The 23,399-nt window shown below is 42.8% G+C and overlaps 2 protein-coding genes across 2 annotated transcripts in view; both read right to left on the bottom strand.

The window, feature by feature from the left end:
* Nucleotides 1–7,624, bottom strand: part of LOC116432461 (cubilin) — a 22,805-nt gene extending 15,181 nt beyond the window's left edge. Inside the window, exon 1 of the mRNA XM_076370558.1 lies at nt 7,553–7,624. The gene's annotated coding sequence lies outside the window, so the exon portion shown is untranslated. The remainder of the gene's footprint in view (nt 1–7,552) is intronic.
* Nucleotides 1–23,399, bottom strand: part of Syp (synaptotagmin binding cytoplasmic RNA interacting protein) — a 25,225-nt gene extending 1,826 nt beyond the window's left edge. Inside the window, 14 exon segments of the mRNA XM_031989587.2 lie at nt 1–591; nt 1,732–1,869; nt 1,872–1,896; nt 7,553–7,701; nt 8,683–8,697; nt 11,044–11,159; nt 11,432–11,577; nt 11,654–11,803; nt 11,892–12,097; nt 18,922–19,057; nt 21,265–21,441; nt 21,513–21,620; nt 21,708–22,099; nt 23,246–23,399. The exon segment at nt 1–591 is cut by the window's left edge and continues 1,826 nt beyond it. Coding sequence (XP_031845447.2) covers nt 344–591; nt 1,732–1,869; nt 1,872–1,896; nt 7,553–7,701; nt 8,683–8,697; nt 11,044–11,159; nt 11,432–11,577; nt 11,654–11,803; nt 11,892–12,097; nt 18,922–19,057; nt 21,265–21,441; nt 21,513–21,620; nt 21,708–22,097 — 2,004 coding nt within the window. The 5' untranslated portion in view covers nt 22,098–22,099; nt 23,246–23,399 and the 3' untranslated portion in view covers nt 1–343.

Here is a 23,399-nt window from a genome sequence, read left to right on the forward strand (position 1 = left end):
TCTTCTCCGGTTGTTTCGCCTCGGCCGATTCCTTCGTCGCGCAGCAACCTTTCCGTCGATTTTTCCCATCCTTTTCCCTCTCTCTCTCTCTCTCCTTTTCTCCTTTCCGTTGCCGTTCCACCTTCTCCTTCTCCCTCTCGGTCTCCCTCGCCCTCTCTCTGTCCTGCCTCTCCAACTCCTTCTCCTTGTCGTTCCCCCTTCCCCTCCGTTTCCTCTCGTCTGCCGTACACGCGATTTGTCCGTTCGATTCCGTTCCGCCGGTTAGATGGTTCTTTCGTTTGCTGGTGCGTGCGTGCGTTCGTGCTTGTGTACGTGCGTATTCACACTCACAGACTCGCAGAAGTTAGCTCCACGACTGGTAAGAGTCTTGGTACCACTCGTGATCGTCGTTGGAAACACCGCCGAGCGCGGCTTGCCTGCCGCCGAATCCGATGTCACCGCCACCACCACCACTACCACCGTTCACACTCGCCAATCCGTACGCATTACCCAATGGTTGTTGGGCGAGGGGTTGGTTTCCCCAATTGCTCTGGAAGCGACGCTTAGATTCCCCCTGGTTCTGGTGACCCCCGTCAAATTTTCGTTTACCTGCTGTGCAAACAAATAAACACATGTTCGTCATCTCGCCGATTCGATCGCGCGCGCCACACGATTCGATCTCGTTTTCTTTTGTTCGCTCGACTAGCGTGCACTCCGATTCTTGCACGTCTCTCGCTTCTTGATCAAACTACCGTGTCTTTAGGTCTGTAGGTCTGTAGGTCTTTCGGTTTTGATTAGGTCGTCGGGTCGTCGAGTCTTTAGATCTTTCGGTATGTACGTTTATATGTCTGTAGCTAAATAAATACGTATGTATTCGTCATTGTTTAGTCGACGACGACGAGACAGCGATTTAAACGAGAAAACGAACAAATCATTCGCAGATGAAGGAAACGGCGATTCGAGTAGCGGGCGAGAAACGATAATCCATTATCAATCGAAAAAACGATACTATGTTCGAAGGAATCGAGTCGGATCGGATAAGGAATCTGGATAGAACAGATCTCGCAATCGGGCCAAGTTTAAACCAAGTTGATTCTGGGAGTAGGTGCGAGTAGGGCAGGCGTAAGAAAGGGCGTCCCCTCGAACCCCGAGTTCCGCGCGATCCTTTCAACCGAGAACGATCCGACAGAAATCAAACACTGTTGCGATCCCCCCATTCTCAAGGATCCAAGCTACGCTTCTTCCGTAAAACATTTCTATTATTCCATTCTACGAGATACTTCCGAATTTACGATATCAATCGAATCCGAATAAAGACCACGACAACGATTTCCAAGCGGATCGTACGCCATCGTTGTTTCCCACGAGATAGCAATTCACGCGAATCGGAAAATTTCATAGAAAATTACGCGTGATTCGGGGATCGAAGCAGTTCATCGGAAATACAACTTTACGAAATTCCCAGGAAAAGCGGAAATTCTGGGTGAAATATATAGAACTGGAACTGGAATTGGAATTGAAATTGGATCGACCTGAATCGGGACCTCGACGTCTCGATCCCGACCGCGATCGTGAATACTGTACTGCTATATAAAAAAAGGAAAAGGAAAAGTGGAAGAACAAAGGGAAGAGGAAGAGGAAAGGGAAAAGGAAAAGGAAAAGGAAAGGAAAAGGAAAAGGAAAAGGAAAAGGAAAAGGGAAGAAGATACATTAACGGTGTAAATGTGATTGATTTATCGTGGAGATACAGACCATCCTCACCTGGTAAACTTCCCTTGGCGCGGACCCCCCCACGAGCGGACAGGCGCTGGAGCCCACGGGCCCCTGAAGTTGCGGGGTTGCGTCCCCCCCTGACTGGACCACGGACTTGCGGCCCACCGACTCGGCCACGGGCACTACTCCACGACCACGTCCAGCCTGACCAAATAACACACACCCAATCGTTACCCCATCTGATTATCAATGTTGTTACGCTCGTACAGCATAAGCGCACTCCCCTTGTCCCTCTTCCTCTCCCATTCCATCATCAGTCACGCATTTCCTTCCTCGCTCTCTCGCTTTCTCTCACTCCGTCGTTCCTCTCTTTCTCTAACTGTACCTCTACCTCTATCTCTATCTCTATTTCTATCTCTCCCCTCCTTTCTCCCAACCCTGACACGCTCGCTTAGTCTCTCTTTCTCTCATCGCTCCACCCTCCCACAAATTTCACGTGAATATTCACACGCACGCTATCGCGATCTCATCTTTAGACTAGATTCGATTTCTTCCACCTGAGATCACGCCATTGAACGTATTTCTCATAGAAAATAGCTTTTCTTCCCTCGTTTCTCTTTACACGCGTCCAAATACACTAACGATGCACTTGTTTTTCTATTCTCCGTATCTGTACATCGTCTCTTCGTAAACTAGACCTATTCGATGTTAAAAACGATGCAAATATCAGACTCGCGTATTTCAATTAGTATCTCCTCAAGGCTGATTGGCTATAGTTGTGTGTACTTGTTCTACATCTACTAAATACACAAATTCAAATACACTGTAACGTATGTATAAAAACAAATACATATATACACACATACATACATACATACATACATACATACATACATACATACATACATACATACATACATACATACATATATATGTGTATATATAAATATATATAAATATGTACAAACGCGTGACATACAAATTAAATATACACGTATATGTCGCGCAAACTTGGTACGTGCCTGAAACTACGTGTACGTGTTGCGTTAATATGCACATATTAATTTTGTACAGTATATACATGGTATGTACGTGGTACATAAAGAGACATATGTAACGTGTATATATGTTGTACCAAGTTATTGCACAGAGAAAAGGGTAGACAGAGAAAGTATGTGTGTTACGTGAGAGAAACAAACGGAAAAGGAGGGAAAAGTGAAAAGTAAAAAGTCAAGGGTACAGATCGAAGAGAGCGCGCGTAGAACAGTGGAACATCAACGAAAAAGGGTTTCGAGAGACCCGCGAGAGACGCAGATACGCGCGTCGAGTGTTACATAGGTTGCAACGCTGAACAAGTTACCCAATCTTGTCGTGGTTCCAAAACTAGACGAGACACGAATAACGAAAGATAACGTGTAACGGATGAAAATGAAACATTGATCGGTTTATTTCGACGTTTACTTTGCCTCTCGTTATATCGTTTCCACTTAAACGCGAAGAACGGCAGAAAAAGAGAGAAAAGGGGGGAGCAAAGGAGAAAGGAGAAAGAAGAAAGAAGAAAGAAGAAAGAAGAAAGAAGAAAGAAGAAAAGAAGAAAGAAGAAAGAAGAAAGAAGAAAGCAGAGAAGAAGAAAAGAGGAGAGAAAAGTTTCGTGTCGCGTACAGCCTCGGAAAGAGGAAGTTGCAACGTATTTAGCGGTACATCCTATGCACCGATAAGGATACGTGTGCGTCGATGCGACGCGTGTAACGAAAGAAAAAAGCGATAGAAGGATTTCGTCCGGAAGCAAATCTTACCAACCATATTTTGTACAGGCAGCCGTAACAGTATTAGCAGAATAATCCAATCTAGTCAAGCGAGAAGCGAACCGAATTGGATTGGCGGGGGAACTTTAAGCGAATTTTAACCTACTGCGCACCGTCGGCAAGAACAAAACTCAAAGAATCAAACTTTCAGTGGTACACAAGCGAATAATCGTTACAGGGAGTTGTTGGTCGAAGCGTAAGCATCAATGTTACACGGTTAAGCTTATTAGCAAGCAACAGCCATCAATTACATTATCGATTCTACCGATTACTCAGTGGCGCGATGTACGCGACGAACCCTGTAAATTCTCGTTTCTCCGCCAAAGGATTTTCCGTAATATTTTTCTTACTTCTTTTCATAGCACACCCCACACGTACATCGCAGCCATATTTTCCTTTCACCGTCGTGATCGAAGTCTACACGATTCGAGTCGACGAAATTACGAATCGAACGATTCCAAGGATTCGAACAAATGAGCAAATGAACAAATGAACAAATGAACAAAGGAACAATTCAACGAGTGAGCAAAGGAACAAACGGACGGACGGACGGACGGATGGACGGACGGACGGACGGACGCACGGACGGACGCACGAACGAACGCACGAACGAACGCACAAACGAACGAACGAACGAACGAACGAAATGAGCAAACGAACGTACTAATGCAATTCGATAAAATACGTTTAAGAATAAACTTCCCTTTACGATTTCGTATTTCCGTAATGACATGTCGTCGCATCGAAATATAATTAAACATTTACAACAAGGAAAACACGTGGTATGCGCAGACACGGAAACTGTGGTTCGATGATACTTTTACACGCATACGTAAATAAAGAGGAAGGCGCGTTGTTCTCGTTCGAACGAAACGAACCGACGCTATCGTCATACCGAAAAAATACGTAACGTAATCGGGAATAATACGATTTCTCGAACGGATCGGGCAACAGTCGAGAACAATTGGTTGAAACAAAATAGACCAACGAATATGTATCGCTGCGCCGATTAATCGTACGACGAGCACTGTTGGAAGAATACTTGGACAGAACGGATGACCAACCGTTTCGCACGAGTAGAATGAATAAGAATAGGAGAACAGGTACCGCCGTATCCGATTAATTTACGTACAACACGGAGGTTGATCACCGAGTAAAAAGTTCCCTGTAAACAATAGAAACGAGAAAATATACGTTTGGCGCAGCAGCTGGCCTCGACTCGGAATTCGTTGTAATTCCATAAAGATGATTCAAACGAAACAGGAAACAGCAAACACGAAACACGGAACACGAAACACGAAACACGAAACACGAAGCACGAAACACGAAACACGAAACACGGAAACACGAAACTACGATGATGCAAACGATACAGCAGCAACGAAAATAAACGCATAATCGTGTACACACACGTTACAGGAAAAACATTGATCGAGAGAACAAACTATCTAGTAGAAAGAATCTAAACTATCCTTTCGCTACCTTTATCTCTCTATCGACATTTCAGCTTAGCTCATTCAACTACCTATTTATACTTAATCTATCGATTGGTCGAACCAGTCTATTCGTCGAGTCGGTTAAATAAAAGATCAATGATGGCATGGATGTAACGATGACTACGCGCGATATCCAATGCTTTCTTACAGTATATAAAAATGTCTACAAGTAAATAGATAAATAAATAAATAAATAAATAGATAAATAAATCATTCAATAAATATGTAGCTAATACATGCATATGTATATATGTATATCTATATGTATATATGTATATGTATATGTATATGTATATATATATATATATGTATATATGTATATATGTATATATGTATATATGTATATATGTATACATATGCATATGTTATTTACATGTTTATCCAACTATTTATTTGTTCACTCATTTATGCAGATTATCTACCTATACGTATCATATCCGAGCCACGAGACACACGTTCGTGTGAAAAGTTCGCCGACCCAATATATCATTTCAACTACTCACCGTTCGGTATCCTTCGCTCACACCTGCACAGTACATATTTGCGCGTGTGCGGGAGGAGTAGGTGCTCGCGCAAATGCGTACATCGTGCACGCGATACGTACACAAACGGAAAGAGACAGTCGAAACTTTGTTACGCAACTCTCCGACCACTGTTGGAATCTCGTCGAGTGCCTCGCAGAATACGCGTGCAATGTGCAATGTTAAAGGAACCTGGCCTACAAGCTAAACGTCTCCAACGAACACTTTTCATTTTTCTTTCCTCCAACTTGCAATTCGATCTTCCAAGGGTCTGCAAAGAGACCGTTTACGCGTTTCGCGAAACGTTCCATCGTCTACTATTTTTCACTTTCCCGTTGGCCGTCATCTATTTGCTCATTCTTTCGCATCCCCTCGGATGCCCCAGTCCACAAGCTCGCTCGCATTCACTCTCTCTCTCTCTCTCTCTCTCTCTCTCTCTCTCTCTCTTTCTTTCTTTCTTTCTTTCTTTCTGTCTTTCTTTCTTTCTTTCTTTCTTTCTTTCTTTCTTTCTTTCTTTCTTTCTTCCTTTCTGTCTGTCTTTCCTTCTTTCTTTCGACTTCTCTCTCTTACTTTCCTTCGTCTAGTAAAGCTTTTCCCGGCTAAGTTTTCGTTGAACAATTTAGAATGGGTCTACTATGGCTCAGATATGATTGGCAAGCAATTTGAAAGTGGCAACGTGTTCGGAATAACGGGACTACGTTAGTTCGTGCAATGGAATTAGTAAATACGCGGCGAAACGAAGGATCCGTTGATCGGATTGGTCAGTCGTTTAGTCGGATTTTCGCTCGTTCGTTCCGTTTCTGCCTGCCGCCGCGATTCGTTTGTCGCGAGCTGTTCTCTCTGCGTTTACCCCGATGTGTAGTATCTTTTCGCGTCTTGTCCGCTTGTTCTTTGTTCCTAGCCCTCTCCGTTGATCGCTCTTACGCTCTCACTCTTTCCGTCTCTCTCTCTCTCTCTCTCTCTCTCTCTCTCTCTCTCTCTCTCTCTCTCTCTCTCTCTCTCTCTCTCTCTCTCTCTCTCTCTCTCTCTCTCTCTCTCTCTCTCTCTCTCTCTCTCTCTCTCTCTCTCTCTCTCTCTCTCTCTCTCTCTCTCTCTCTCTCTCTCTCTCTCTCTCTCTCTCTCTCTCTCTCTCTCTCTCTCTCTCTCTCTCTCTCTCTCTCTCTCTCTCTCTCTCTCTCTCTCTCTCTCTCTCTCTCTCTCTACCTCTCTCTCTTTCTCTCTGGTTTCGAGTTAGTTCGGTGCTCGTAACCGAAGCTGTCGGCTGTCAGTTGGTCGGATCGTCGATCGGAAAAGCAATCCCTCTCGTACACGCAGAGTGGTGTGTGCTCGCTCTGATACTCGATGGTAAGGATTATTCGTGGAGGTGGAAAGGCGATAGAGGGGACACGGTAAAGGCTCGCACGAGCATGCTTAGGCGGGATATACGTTATCTTACATGATCCATTAATTTGTTTCGCTCGTAGGACGGTTGATCGATTCGCAATGCGATACTCTGTACGATTACACGATACACTCCATGTACGATCGATCGCATACTCGTGTTGGTAGACCGACGCGCAGTATATGTACAGACGCGGAACGTGCAAGATCGGCTGTTGGCAGGGAACGACGGAAACGACGGGGACGATGTAAACGAGCAAAACGACGAAGACAACGAAGACGACGAAGACGACGAAGACGACGAGAACGACGAGAACGACGAGAACGACGAGAACGACGCGCGCGCGCGGTCCGAGGCTCGAGAACGAGAGCGCACCGAGCGAACGAACGAGCTGATTTTTCGGGACAAGTCGAATGGATCGTGTAATAGTGTAGTTGGGATCGTCCGCGAACACTGTGCCACAGTCAAACTACCGTCAATGTGTGTATATATGTATATATGTACATATATGTACGTACGCATACGGAGAGACAGAGAGAGACATATATATATATACACATATACAGAGACACACACATAGATATACGAATCATATTAAAAGTAAGAAATGATTCGAGAACGGAAACGACTTTAGAACGATTAAAAAAGGCGACCCACCGGTTGAGGCTGCCTGCCTCTCCCTCTGGCAGGTGGCGGAGGCGGCGCGTAATCGAAATAGTAATCCTCGTATCGATAATAGTCATCGTAATATGGATCACTGTAGCCACCTCGATAATCCCCATAACCGTAATAGTCGTAATCATAATCTATAAAAACACACATTACAAATAGACCCAAATTTAGCCACGATAATATGTATATCCAATCGACAACTTATTCAAAACTAATACTTGTGTTTCGTAGTAAGAAAAAGCATGCCGGGAAAAGATGGTTCTTAAACTCCAATAAGAGAAAAAAAAGAAAAGAAAAATTCGTACATCCGAACCGCGTTACGAACAGCGTTACGAACAGCGTTACGAACCCCGTTGCCAACCGCGTTACTGATGTGTATATCATAGATAAACTACGGAAACGATTCAACGAAATCATCGAATCATCCTGCAAAAAAAACATCTCTTTTCCTTTGCATCGCAACATTACAAAGAAAAAACTTCGCAACAATTACCCTACCACCATCACGTATCCTGACAAATTCCACGCTTTCCACGGATCATAGAAAGTCTTTATGCGGATACTTCTCTGTGCATGTACGCGCGCTGCTTTCTTTCTTTTTCTTTCGAATCCCTTCATTTATACGCTATTCTATCGTATGTATATATCAATTGTGTGTGCGTGTACTGTGTGCGCGCGCGTGTGTTCGTGTACGTGTCTGATACGATACGATACGATACGATACGATACGATACGATACGATACGATACGATACGATACGATACGATACGGTACGGTACGGTACACGATGCGCCAGGATACGATATGTGATGTGATGTGATGTGATGTGATGTGGTGTGAGATAATGTGATATGACGTGGTACGATACGATATGAAATGTCTTGCTATGCTATGCTATGCTATGCTATACTACACTAAACTTTACTATCATGTTTATACCTTCTATGCGATCAGGTACGCGCAACGATTTTCGATGATCCGAGAGCGCAAGATGCTTTCACACGTTGAGCAGAATTAAAAAAGGGGGGAAAATACACAAGTCTACGGATAATACTCTACCACGTTCCATTCATCGTCGCGATATCGCGCTATCGCGATATCGCGATATCTCTTACCTATTTCCACGAGAGCTGTAAACAAATTTTTGAATTTGTGATGCATACAAAACCAAAGAAATGCACACGCTTACTTAAAACTTAATGAAACCAACAACATAAACAGAATAACAAAACAAAAAAAACCGGAAAATAGAAAAATGTAGGATTCGAATAAAATCGGCAATGCGAGATTAATCGTTGCACACTGCCACAAAAAAAGGAAAGTACGTCTCGCTTCGATGCCATAATACGGAAACACGGAAATAGGGAAATAGGGAAATGGGGAAATGGGGAAATGGGGAAATGGGGAAATGGGGAAATGGGGAAATACGAAAATACAAAAATACAAAAATACGAAAATACGAAAATACGAAATTACGAAATTACGAAATTACGAAATTACGAAATTACGAAAATACGAAAATACAAAACAAACGATACGCATGCAATGATTGTTCGTTAATGATAATGGTAATAATAACACATAACGATTCATATGTATAATTGTATACGTGCGTACACGCAATGCACTCGCTCGACTCGTGATATTCTGAACGCGTGAAACGCGTGGAACACGGGCAATTCAGTTTTCGCTTGGAACGTTGCTTCGATTCCCTATTATCCTCCGATTAGAAATAGAAATATCGATGAGTCGAGCGAGGACCGTTTGTAGGCATATACACTCACGTATACACATACATACTGTTAGGAGATCACTCGATTGCTAGGCGGAGGAATGCGGGTCTAAATTGGTCAGTTTTCATCTTGTTTACGATGGAAATTTGCTATTCGTTGATACGATTGCGCGTAACCAATGAAAAGTATAAGCACAACACAGCGAGAGACTCCTGTTGCCCCTGTGCCGTCCCGCTTGCTAGTATCGAGTCATCGCCCAATCACGTGCGTGCGCGCGCGCGCGCGCCACTGTGTGTATGTGCGGGGTGAATACATGCGCTGATGGAGAGTTAGCAACCGAGACACCACACGTTAAACAAGGTTCTTTCGCTGTGCGTTTTCTTTCTGGTATTCAACGATTATCGTCTAACCGTTTTTTACGAGCAACACATTAATGCCGATAATGCGTGTCAGAAGAGAGAGTACTACCACCTTCTTTCCTTCCGTTCTGACTCTATAGACTTGCATTTCGTTCAGGTGCCTTCTTTCTATCAACGCAGTAACGCGCGCCCGCGCCTGTGTACGCGCCTGTGTATGCGCCTGTGTACGCGCCTGTGTACGCGCCTGTGTACGCGCCTGTGTACGCGCGTGGAGACCGGGATGGCGGGCGGGCGGGTGGTATCGCGCACGCGCGCGCGCGCGCGTGACTGTGTGCTATGTATATACAATATATACGTATACACAAAAAAGAAAAAAACAAGTGTGACAGGAAGTGGTAGTGGTAAGGCAACAAGATGCTTTGATTACATCGTTAAGCCACACTCGGTGTACATATGCAGAAACGCACATATGTGTCGGAGAACATATGGAACGTGTGAAAATTATTTCAATTCGTAATTAACACATATCGAAATTGTTAGGCGGAATAAATCAAACTAATTCGGAGAATTGATATGTACGTGAAATTTGTTAAACAACGAAACAAAATCAATGGAAGAGTGACGCGCGGCAATTGAAGGTCGAATAACCGAAAAAATGTAGAAAACGTAAATACAATAACGCCGGGCTTGGGCCAAAATCAATGTTTTATTTCATTCGCGGCAAACTCTATTCGCGCGATCTCTCGCGAAGCGCATCCCTTTATCTCAACGCGAGGGAAATCGATCCAGATCGCGGGGCCTGGTTGCTCCAGCGCGTTTCGCTATCAGGGAGCGATTCGGATATTCTCGCGCGCACACTGTTGTCGCAGATTCACCGACGCGCAGTTGGCAACTCCAACTCGGATGGTAACTCCAACAGGTTCATGGACACTCGATTTCGTGATTGAAAAGACGACTTTGTATAACAGAGAAATTGTAGAAAATCTTCATTCTCGAAATAAAGCTAGCGGTTAACCTAACAAGAATTCATGGACATGGCTCGAGAAAACGAGTTAGTCGGCGGAACAGAGCCGAAAAGTAAAGTGTCTCTATGGGGTGAGTTTGTTTCGATTGGCGGCTTCGGAATCTACCGAGAACGCAATGGTCCAAGCCCGCGATAATTGTGCGAGGAAATGAACGCGAGCGAAAGTAGAATATATCAATTAGATGGAGAATTCGTTTGACGAAAAGAACACGCGCGTATACAGGTTGCACTTGTATACGAAAATGCTTGTTAAAACGAGACGACCAAGTGCGAAAACAAAATGCATTTGTGTCTGCAGTCATGATAGAACGATATAGGATGGAATCGCGAGGAACGAGAAACTTAACCGGTAGTACTTACCATAATCGCCTCGTCCCATTTGTCCTCGCATACCTGCACCGGTGCCGCGAGGACCTTGGCCGGGTCCACGTACCTGCATCGGTCCTCCCATCATACTCGGATGCGACGGAGAACCTCTAGACAAAACAATTCCAACAATGGTACAACCGAATCGATCGCATAAAACGTTCTCGCGAGATGGCGAGCGGGACAAGAGAGCTCAGGCGCGGAGATAACAGATAGAGCTCCGTCGCCCCGAGTCTTTTGTTCGGAACGTTCATTCGCCCCGGGCGTAATCGCATCGACGAATAGGAAATTAACATTGAACATCATTCCGCTCGCCAACTCCTGATCGATGGATATCAGAGCCAGTTTAGATTTTCGATTTCCAATGCAAAATCCCACTCACCCGCTCCGGACTTGCAACATTTGGTACATTCTTCGTTCCCTAGCGCGCAACATCTCCTCTTTCTTCTTTTTATCGGACGGTGGCTTTGCGAGAGACACCTCTATGTGGGAGCCACCAATCTCCTTCCCGTTTAACTCGTTCATCGCCTAAAATGGTAACGAGTGTACAATGGAAGGACGATTCGCGTCTAGCCTAGATCCACGAGACACGGTCGTTTCTTACTTTGATCGCATTCTCCCGTTCCTCGAAATGTACAAAAGCGTAGTCCTTGATCTTTTTCACTCTTTCGATGTTACCGTACTGCTCGAAACACTCTTTCAGTTTCTCCTCGGAACAATCTTGCGTCAAGTTTTTCACATAAAGTACGCGCACCTGGAGAATCGATAAAACGGACGTTAAAGAAATAAGAATCGAATCGCGGCCTGGATAAGCGCGAGGCGCTACGTCTCGGTCCACTTACTTTCGACATCGTTTGCTCGTCGGGTTCTTCCTGAGGGTCTGCCCAATCGACTATTATGTCACAGCCCCAGACCTTGATGCGACCCGTGCTCAATCTTCGTTTCGCTAAGGATGCTGCTTTGTGAGATTCGTATTCTAAGAAGCAAAAACCCCTATTTTTCTTCTTATCGTCCGGCGAGCTGTAGATAATCACCTCCATCAGGCCAGCTGTACGATGGAAAAATTATACAAAATGGATCAATCGATTTCATCGAAACATGGTCCGCGTTACGAGTATGTATGTATCTACGGTTAAAGGAACAAAATAAATAAAATAAATAAAATAAAATAAAATAAAATAAAATAAAATAAAATAAAATAAAATGAAATAAAATAAAATGAGATAAAATAAAATGAAATAAAAAAAACAAAAAAAAATCAAAATATAGAGAAAAAAACCAAAAAAGAAAAAAAGAAAGGAAAAACAAACATTGCCGAAACATAAAGAATGAATAGAAGCGATCTCGCGTTGCATAGTCTCCGTTAAACGAAATAGTTGCGCGTATACGCGAAATGCTGTGCTACTCGATTCATCTATGCCGATACAATTTCTTTTCCTTCGATACGTTGTAGCAGAGGAGTCTGTAAAATGCGATCGATTGCACGTTATTTGGTCGGCGTTACCTATACTCGAGCTTTGAATATTTATCAAACGCAATCAGGAAAAGGAGAGAAAAATTTCAGAAAGAAAAAACACAGACTTGGAAATAGAAATCGAAAAACAAATTAGTGGCAAAGAAACAGATGTTTAAGATGATGTAGTGCGTGAGTGAGTGATCGAGTAATAGATGGACAGACAGACAGACAGACAGACAGACAGACAGACAGACAGACAGACACACAGGCAGACTGACTGACAGACAGACAGATACACAGGATGGAGACGAATGTATAGATTGATAGAGAGGTATATGAACAGGTGTGTGTGTGTGTGTGTTCGTGTACGTGTGTGTGTACGTGTGTGTGTACGTGCGTGAGGGTTAGAGAGAAAGAGAAAGAGAAAGAGAGAGAGAGAGAGAGAGAGAGAGAGAGAGAGAGAGAGAGAGAGAGAGAGAGAGAGAAGAGAAAGAGAGAAGAGAAAGAGAGAGAGAGAGAGTGAGAGGGGTGGGGCTGGGGGTGGGAGAGGACGCGTAAATTTGATTTAGGCATGTGATTTAGTAATGTGACGACAACCCGTGAAACAGCGAAATATTTGAGACGAATCAGTACACACAATACTCGAATGACCGGTACAATATGGCTGTTTTCCGATAAAATATAGCGACAGCCACACATCATCGCGAAGGAAAATCGCCGTTTCTGCATTAAAGATACTTTTCTCCTCGCCTACAAGCATTCAAATATTGTTTCAACGCTACACTACCAACGCACAATGTATACCTATGTGTTGCATATAGGAAATCGAAGAAACACGTTTGCGAGAGATCGATACTCTGCCGCGACATTATTTGGTGAATCTCCGATATCAAGCTCTAGATTTAAACAACAATACGCACCGTCAAGCCACGCGCAAGAACATGACGCACGCTATTGTCGTAAGAAAACCTTAGCGCTGTTCTCACTTTTCCCGTAACCAATATCCACGCGCGAAAACAACGTCGTTATTTGTTCTTTTCAAAGCTCTTTCTAAATTACCAAATATACAGAACACATTACACTCGCGTTTCATCGCAAATACAACTACCCAATGCGTGAGCGCGCGCGCATCTTTCTGTGCCTGCGCGCGTCTGCGCTGCGTGTGAGTGTGCGTGAGCGTGTGCGTTTGCCTGTAGGTGTGCCCGTGTGTACGTGTAACCAGCGAATTTCACCAAAACAACATACGCACGCACGCATAAAACGAAATCAAACTAAACGGAAGGAGACAGGAAGAAACAATACCGAACACGCAAACACACGCAAATACACGCGAAACACGCACGCACGGCCCGATCGACACACACGCGTACACACACGCAAGCACGCACGCACACGCTTTGAGAAACGGCTTGAGAAAAGGCTTGAGAAGCGGCTCGAGAAAAACGCGTTCAGAAACGCCTGCAACGAATACCCATAAACGTACGCAGATCACACGAAATCTAACGTCGATTCACGAATCACGATACTACGAACGTCTATGTAAATGCTGCTGTACCATAAGTGCAGAATTTGGCCACGCAGCACCTATCGAACTCGAATCTCCAAAAATACAATCTTGCGAATAATGGACGATTTATAATATCCGTACAGGCACGTTCCACTTTTTCAGTGAAAATATTCTTCTCGAGAATAACAAGGGTCATGTGTCTGAAACGTAACGTGTGTTGGAACGGATAGAAACGAAAAATATAAACATCTATGTCTGATAAAGTTTGAACGGATAATATAAATCGAGCTTAAAATTGATAAAACCAACCACGAGAATGAGAATGAGAATTAGAATGAGAACGAAGACGAAGACGAAGACGAAGACGAAGACGAAGACGAAGACGAAGACGAAGATGAAGATCAAGACGAAAAAAGCAAAGACGAAGAAGAAAATACCAGAAAATAAAGACAAATACAACCGGCATAGACGGATACTTCCCAATCGCTACTGCAATATTCGAGAAGCAACTGAACGAAACGGATACGTTTACCTATTCCGACAACGAGGAAATAGGGAAGGTTGTTTAACGAGACCCCTACCAAAAAGAAAAATAAGAAATCTATCAGGAATCTGTTGTACACCTATCGCTTAATCTATCGTACGTTTGTCGCAAGTGGAACGAAATGCGAGCGTATATTAGGAGTTTAGAGAATTTCGAAACTGCCAAATGTTAGAATTAATCTTTCTATAAAATACATCAATAAAAATGAACATGGCGTTATGTTTTGTTCGATGTGTACCTACTCGTAACCCATACGGAGAAATGCTATAATAGAAATGGAGAATGCACAAGAATCATTAAATAGTAGAGTTGGCATGCTATTAGATTTTCCATGCAGTGCAGCGATCGAGTCACGAATACGCAATGGCGACACTACGGAACTGTACTTGTGTCTCGTTTCGTCTCGTTTCGTCTCGTCTCGTCACGTCTCGTCTCGTCACATCTCGTCTCGTCTCGTCTCGTCTCGTCTCGTCTCGTCTCGTCTCGTCTCGTCTCGTCTCGTCTCGTCTCGTCTCGTCTCGTCTCGTCTCGTCTCGTCTCGTCTCGTCCCGGACCGTCCCGTCCCGTCCCGTCTCGTCTCGTCTCGTCTCGTCTCGTCTCGTCTCGTCTCGTCTCGTCCCGGACCGTCCCGTCCCGTCCCGTCCCGTCCCGTCCCGTCTCGTTTCGTTTCGTTGAAACTCCTCGCGACTGGAGCAAAATATGGGAGGACCGATTGTACGACCGGTAATGCGATAGCTGATCTTCGTTTTTCCGATCCTTTGAAACGTTTAACTCGAAACCTTCCCAACGCGGGTGCATAGCTGAACGTGAACAGTCGAGCTTCGCACGTTATTCCTCGACGCGTACGATCGTCACGCTACACCGCTCCACCCTCTTTCCCTTAAACTGTATAGTTCTCCTCTCCTTCCTCTCAGTTTAAAAGCCGAGTAATACGCGTATTATCGCGTGGACGACGAGGCATCCAACGCGAGTGCACCGCGACCATTCCACTTGGATTCAGCCGCGACATCCTTTCTTTTCATCCGATAGGTCCGCGAATCGTTATTATTTACGCTACTCGGATGCTTCGTCGTCGTTTCGTCTCTACAAATTTCATCGATCGCACTTTCAGATTCGACCATCTTATGCCTCGTCAATTCGAAATTAACATTCAATTTGTTCACTCTATTATTCCTTACTGTATCTCCTTTCCTCTCTGTGTCCAGACTTTTAATATTACATGCGAAAATGCGATATAAACAAACAAATAACAGACAGACGTACAGACGAACATACAAAGAAACGCGCATACCGGTTCCAGCATTCTCCCACGTGTACCTGTCCAATCGTTCGCACATTCTCGCACTCACGTGTCCCCGCGGTTTCATGCTTCCACGCATTCACGGATTCACGGATTCACGGATTCACGGATTCATGGATTCATGGATTCACGCACTCGCGCAATCGCACAAACTGGCATAAATAAGGGCACATGCTCGTACAGAGTAAACAACGTATTCTGTACGCACACGCTTCAGTCGCTTCGATCGCTCCGATCGCACTTACGAGTCACCGACTCGTATAAATCTGAAAATTTGAAAACGTGAAAATGGTCGAGAAAGGAATAGAGACTTTTTCGACGGACAAATAGTCCTAATTTTACTGCCGAACGATATCTAGAAGCATAATTTAATACTTATATATGTATAGAAACTTCTATAATTTGGTCGATACTGTGCTCTACTATTTTTATATTTGTAGATATTCCCATTTTCCATCAATCACCCCCCTTTATCCCGATTTCGAAAAGTTGATGCGTCCCAAAATCACTTGGGATTTACTTTTCTCTCAGTTTTCTTGCTTTACGACTCCAACGGCAAGTATTGGCGCCGTAAACGAAAGCCAAAGTACAGCGAAAAGCGAGCAAACCTAAGAAAATATGGTCGATTGTGAGACGCAACAAACTGGTACGATCGTTTAAACGCCGTTACCCGAACTCAAATCTCGTTTCATTAACAAATAAACAAACAATTGGAAACAACGAAACGAGAAAGCGAATAATTTGTCTTTCAAATCGAAAATAAAATGAAAATTTTGTAGGGAAAAGTTGATAAAAGTGATAAATACGTTTATCGAGCGCTATATTCGTTAAGCGGATCGGGTTGGATCGGATCGGATCGTATCGGATCGAATTGGATCGAGTCGAATCGAGTCGAGTCGAGTCGAGTCGAGTCGAGTCGAGTCGATCCGATCGCAATAATTTGCCTAGTTTTCAATGATGCGAGAGGGCTAAAATTAACCCACCTGGCACCTCCGATCTCGAATAGGATAATAAACATAGCCGATCATTTTTCTAGAGACAACACAGATTTAACCCACCATCTGTCCCCCAGAACTTCCTTTGGTTACTGCTTGTTGCTGATTTAAGGACAATTGTCAACTTACGTGCGTGCTTTGTAAATTCTTCGAACAAGTCATCTCGGTCTCGATTCTTTGGAATATTTCCCACAAACAAGCGGTGATTGTTATAAGATACGGTAACACCAATCTTTTTCCCTTTCCGAATCTCATAATCATTCAGCTGTAAGAATAATGTGGAAGGAGAGTGCCAATTAAGCTTGCCTTTAACAATTTCACCTGCTTATTGGCTGTCTGAACGTGGGATTTCGTGAAGCGACCTTCAGGAAGGTTTGAACATATCGTACGTTCGGGTCGGGGCAAGCGAGTTCGCCGAGGATCGTGATGTATCGGTGGAAAGTGAATCGCGGAGGCAACGGCGGGAAAACTAACTGCATACGGTTGATGACGTAAACATTGGGGAGATAGATGGACGACAGTAGGAAGAGTCTGGATAGACTGGAAGACTTGATCAACGGGATACATGGCTAGACGTGGGGGGCGGTCCAGGCGCGTGCTCTGGACGCGTCACCTAGAACGGATCGAAACGAACTAGAACGGGCTAGAACGAGCTAAAACGGACTAGAACTAGCTAGAACGTGTCTAAATGGGCTAGGCGCCTGGATGAGTGGATAGGTGGATGGGAGTGCCTGTCCGTTTGTTAGCGAGCCAAACGCCCCAGCGGTCCACGCAAATCTCCCATACCCCCATGCTCGAGGCCCAGTCATGAATCGCCGCGTTAGTGTGTCGCCACGCAGAGGACACGAGCGTATAACCACGCGAAACACCGTGGGTACTTTGCATACACCGAATCATTATCTACCAACATAGCGACCAAACTAAGATTCGTACTCTATTGCTTCCACACATTTTCTCTCTTTCAGTTTCTCCGTCTCTTTTCCGCATTGTTCATGATGAAAAAGAAGAAAGAAAGAAAACAAAGAGAAGAAGAAAAAAAGAAAACAGTATTAAAGAAAACAGAGCAAAGGTGTGATCGACGAGTCGACCGTGAAATGCATCGTATCGAAACGACTCGAGTGGAAGTGTTAAAAATTATAAGAGCAGTCGAAGAAAGAGATGGTCTAGAAAAGCCAGGGAAAAACGAGATTGTGAGTTAAATGTGCAAAAATGGAGAGGACCTGAAGTAAACGGAGAAATGGACAGACAGAAATGACGGGAAATCAGAGGCTCGACGAAGCGATGAAACCAGCGAAACAATGAAGATGACTAAAGTGTGACGGGACGATGGAATGACGGTGGTGGTTGCCGCGATATCGTTGGTGATGGCGGTAGCGATGGCGATGGCGATGGCGATGGCGGTGGCGATGGCGATGGCGATGGCGATGGCGATGGCGATGGCGATGGCGATGGCGATGGCGATGGCGATGGCGATGGCGATGGCGGTGGCGGTGGCGGTGGCGGTGGCGGTGGCGGTGGCGGTGGCGGTGGCGGTGGCGGTGGCGGTGGCGGTGGCGGTGGCGGTGGCGGTGGCGATGGCAATGGCAATGGCGATGGCGGTGGCAATGGCGACGGCGAGATGGAGAGGTGGCGAGATGGAGAGGTGGCGTTGGTAATGGCACTGGCCAGTACCGGTAATGTGATGGCAACCAAGAGAATGGTAGTTGACAATGAGAACAAGAAGATAGGAGAAAGGAAGAGAAAGTGACAACTGATAGCGGGAAGCAAGTAACTCATAACTCAACCTAAATATGCGAGGAAAAGAAGACTTGGACCAGAGAGGTGTTACTGTTCACTAATAAACCGAGAGGCAAGGAGACTGACCAGAACTGAAGGTGCCACAGGTTATATATCGCAGATCGCACGATCACGCGATCACGCGCGCGATCACCGTCTTTTTTTTCTTGGATGCTCCAGAATTCCATACCATCTACAACCACTACTTAAAAGCTACCACTCTTAAGTTACAATACAGGTAGACAGGTAGGTATAGGTAGATAGGTAGGTACACACGCCTCGAATTCACTTTACCTGTTAATTTACCAAATTCGTCCAAGATCTCCTCTTTGCCTTTTGACTTTGGTATGTTCCCCACGAAAAGTCGTAGATTAGGAACGCTAATCTTTACTTTCAGATTCTCGCCGTGTTTTATTTCGTGATTATCGAGCTGTGGGATGAAGAAAACAGACACATGCCTAATATTGTTCCAATTAGATAATTTGTGTTTTATGTAATTGCGAAAAACAGGAAAATTTAGGCAAATTTTTTCAAAATGTACAATTTAGTGAAATAATCAACATGGCGTGGTTCCATGAAAGCGAGAAAGTGGCATGCGCTTTGTCGCTCGAGTCTTCACAATATAGGAAACCGGCGTACACGGATCACGTGTTCCTGTAAACAAATTTTAAACCTACCAATTTCTCGAAATTTTCCTACTACAATCATCATTGTCCAATATGAATTTACCAATTGGGTACAGGTACCCCTAACCAATTCGATCGCGCGAAATATTTCTGTTCCTCTAGCTTTTCAAATTACTACTATTGTCACTGCTCTATTCTCTTTCTTTTTATTTACATTATTACTAACCAACGTCTCATTATCATTATCATTATCATTATCTTCATCATCGTTATTTTTATTATTATTATTGTCATCATTATTATTATTATTATCACTATTACTACTACTATTATTGTTATTATTGTTATAATCACTCAATTATTACTTCTACTACTACCACAAATACTCTATTATTATCATTATTATTATTATTATCCTTATTATATTTATTATTATTATCATTATTATTATCATTATTATTATCATTATTATTATTTCCTTTTTGTTCTAGTTATTATTATCGTCATCACAGTCATTATTATTGTTGCTGTCGTTATCGTCGTTAAAATTACCGTTAATATTGTTCCTTTCTGTATTGCTAGTATTACTATCGTTATTATCATTGAAATAAAATATTACTATTGCTACTACTACTACTATCGCTATTGTGATCATCATCAACATCGTTATTAACATTATTATTTCATCATCAATGTTCTGGAAGGTTCTCCACTCCCAATTTTGCCCACTGAGCAAAGAGGAGAGCTGGAAAAAGAAACTCATCCATAGGATATCATATTAATATCTGTATATGTATCCATGTGTGCATGTTTTTGTTCGTGTGCGTGTATACGTATGCGTATGCACGCGCGCGCGCGCGTCTCTCTATACATAAGTGCATACGTGTACACATGTACTTGTACTCGATGTTAAACCATATAGCGAAGTAGTCAACTCAACGAAACAGTAGTCGAAAACACACGGAGAAAGCGTTTCAACGCGTCTCGAACAGTCCAGAATTACTCTATGTATCTTACATAGAACGATTGCACGATACAAAACGGATTTTTATTAATATGTTTGTTATTACGCCGATATACTCCCTTCTGGGATTATCGTGGTCGTTAGCAAAGACTCGAAGCTCTCTGTTCATATCGTTACCGCATCTCCTACTTCTCTACGTGTGTTAACATCGTCCATCGTATATTATCGGTATATGTACGCGCGTCTATACATACGTACACACATGTACTTGGATCTTGCCTTTTTCATTATTGTATTCTTAGTAAATTTTGAGGGACGTGTTGGATATAAATATATTCTTAAACACGACTCATCAGGGACGTATACGCTAACGAAACAAATATGTGGATTGTTCCCAACTAAAGTATTGCAATTTCAAATTTTTTACTCTTATCGATAGCGAAACAATACTATGACATCGCAGTTAAAACTACTGGAAACAAAGCGAGAAAACGTAACGTAGAACAAGCCACATAGAAATATGAAAAACTTCGTTCGAAATGTTTAATTTCAAAAAAGAAATAGAAGGAAAGGAGTAGATTTTGAAATAACAGGACCAGTTAGCTACATTTGGTCAGTTAAATATATATATGTTTAAAAAAAAAAAAAATGGAAAAAAGAAAAAAAATCGATGCCGATACAAGGTAGTAGAGACATACGAAACCCGATTTTTCGTTGCCTTGTAACTTGACATGATATTGTGAAGCGCTAAGATAAATATAAAATAAAATGATACATGTTGCAAGCCACGGAACAGACAGAAGAGAAAAAGACAACCAACAAGAAAAAAAAAGGAATTTAGTTGTAAGTTACATTTAAACATTTCGAAAGACCATATATTCTAGTAGCAATAACAATTTTGTAGTGTGTTTATATGTTGTAGAAACAAAAGTAAAGGGAGTCAATTTATCCATACCAAGATATCGTTAAGTAGGATATATCAGAATTTATACGCTTCACAAACATATACCTATGCACTGATATGGAAATTAATAAATGTCTACATACCTCTCTGACCGCTTGCTGTGCTGCTTCTCTGTCAGTAAAAGTGATAAATGCATATCCTCTGTTGCAACCTGCCATTGGATCCATCATTAGTCTCAAATCCCAAATTTTTCCACATTTTTCAAACAAAGGAATTAATTCGTCTTCATACATATCTTTTGGGATTTTTCCACAAAATACCTAGAATCAAAATAATTTCATGGTAAATCTAGAAATCGAATTGCTCCTATTCGCAGTTTCATTCTATTTACCTCGCAACCAGTTCCAGGTGTGGGACCTTCCCAATTCGGAGGTGGTCCTCCATATTTTCTTTGTCCTGTAGTTACATCCAAAGGATAGCCGGTTCGTTCGAGGATCATCTGAAATGTTGTAATTCACTTTAATATCTTCCCTCTTGGATCTTCTTCAAAACAGCTTCAAAAATATACGTGATATATAATTGCTACCTTTATCTTATCCTCATCTGGAGCTTTAGGAGTTGTACTTGTACCAGTACCAGTACCTTGACCTGCTCTACTTTTTTGCCTATAGGTTTTCATTACGCCACATAAATATGCTGATTTGTTGGACACATGCTCTAAATTAGACTCCAAAAACTGAGTGAGTACTTTCACTGCGCCATCAACGGGAAATTCCTTTAGAGCATCCAATGCTCTTTCATCCAAATCCACGTGAGCTAATTTTCCAGTTTTATAAATTTCATCTAATTTAGCGGCTACTTTTTCATCCAAACCGTATTGGATCAGTTTTGAAAAGTCTTCTGTTCTTTCCACATATTCCATTTCTTCCTTAGGCTGTTTTTCTTCCATTTTTATTTCCCCATTCCCTTCCGCCATAGCTACAAAATTCAAATTTCACGTCAAATATGAGGTTGCAAAGAATTCTTGCTTGCTTCATTGAAATTTCCGAAAATATTATTTAACCACAATATATATTACGTTACAGTACACTTGTTTAGAAAAATTACAAACTAGTAATGTTGTTTGCAGAAACATATATGCAACCTTGTACAAAGAAGTGTAAAAGGAAACAATTCTGAATTGTTGCAACTAGTGGTCGAAAACGACTACCTTTTAAATTATAACAAACCATGAAAATATTAATGTTTGTCGAACTATTCAACGATGCCCGAAATATTTTTAACCCTTTCACAATTCAAGTATATTTTTCAGCAAATGGTCTTGGTTAGATACGTATCATAAAAGACGATACGAAACGAAAGAATTCAATGTATAACAATAGAACAAAACACACGGATGTATCGAAAGGAAATGGTGAAATTAAACAAATTTTTTAGACCGGTTCGAAGAACAAGTGAAGCGTTCAAAGAACAGGAAATAAACTCCCACGAAACTTAAACTGAACACCATCTGCCTTTCGTACCACGTAACGCAGCAAACGTATAATTTCCCGCGTTCAAGAGTGTGCCGCGCCGTGGCTCGAAAATATCGAGATATTCACTAATATGCAATAAGATTTGCACGGCACAACGTATCTTCTACCGATGCGATGGTATTTCTACCTACTAGACACCACTAGACTTGGACGAAATGAAGAAAAAATACGGGAAACAAAGAAAAAGAAAAAGAAAAAGAAAAAGAAAAAGAGTACGAGTACGAGAACAAGAACGAGAACGAGAACGAGAAAGAAAAGAAAAAAAAAACGTTCGTATCGAAAAGGATATTTCGAGATACAGCGATTCGTTAGAAAAGGAAATTTGTAAATAACGCATTGGGCGTTTGATTGCATCATTCGTGTCCCAAGAAAAATTGCACTGAAACTGTTTGCGAATTATTTTCGCCGGCCGGCAACGAAACTGCATCCATATTTCTTCGAGATACGTTGATGCACTTTTACACTCACGATAACATCAACACATGTCGTTTTAATCGACAAATTAACACTCGCTCATAAAAACGCATCGTTAGAGAGGTGGACCGATTGAAAAATGGCCAAGACTTGAAAGCTAGAAAGTAGTATATACCTTAGAAAGAAAATGAAGAGAATCCTCCTGCGAGGAAATGGCGATAGACGTCAACGTGATTGCAGACTACGGGGTTCACAAAACGACGCGCAAAGATACGCTCGAACCCAGCGACACGAGTTAGCCATTTTCTTTTGAGGCGCATTCGCAAATT

The sequence above is a fragment of the Nomia melanderi genome, chromosome 9 (genome assembly GCF_051020985.1).
Source record: "Nomia melanderi isolate GNS246 chromosome 9, iyNomMela1, whole genome shotgun sequence".
NCBI lineage: Eukaryota > Metazoa > Arthropoda > Insecta > Hymenoptera > Halictidae > Nomia > Nomia melanderi.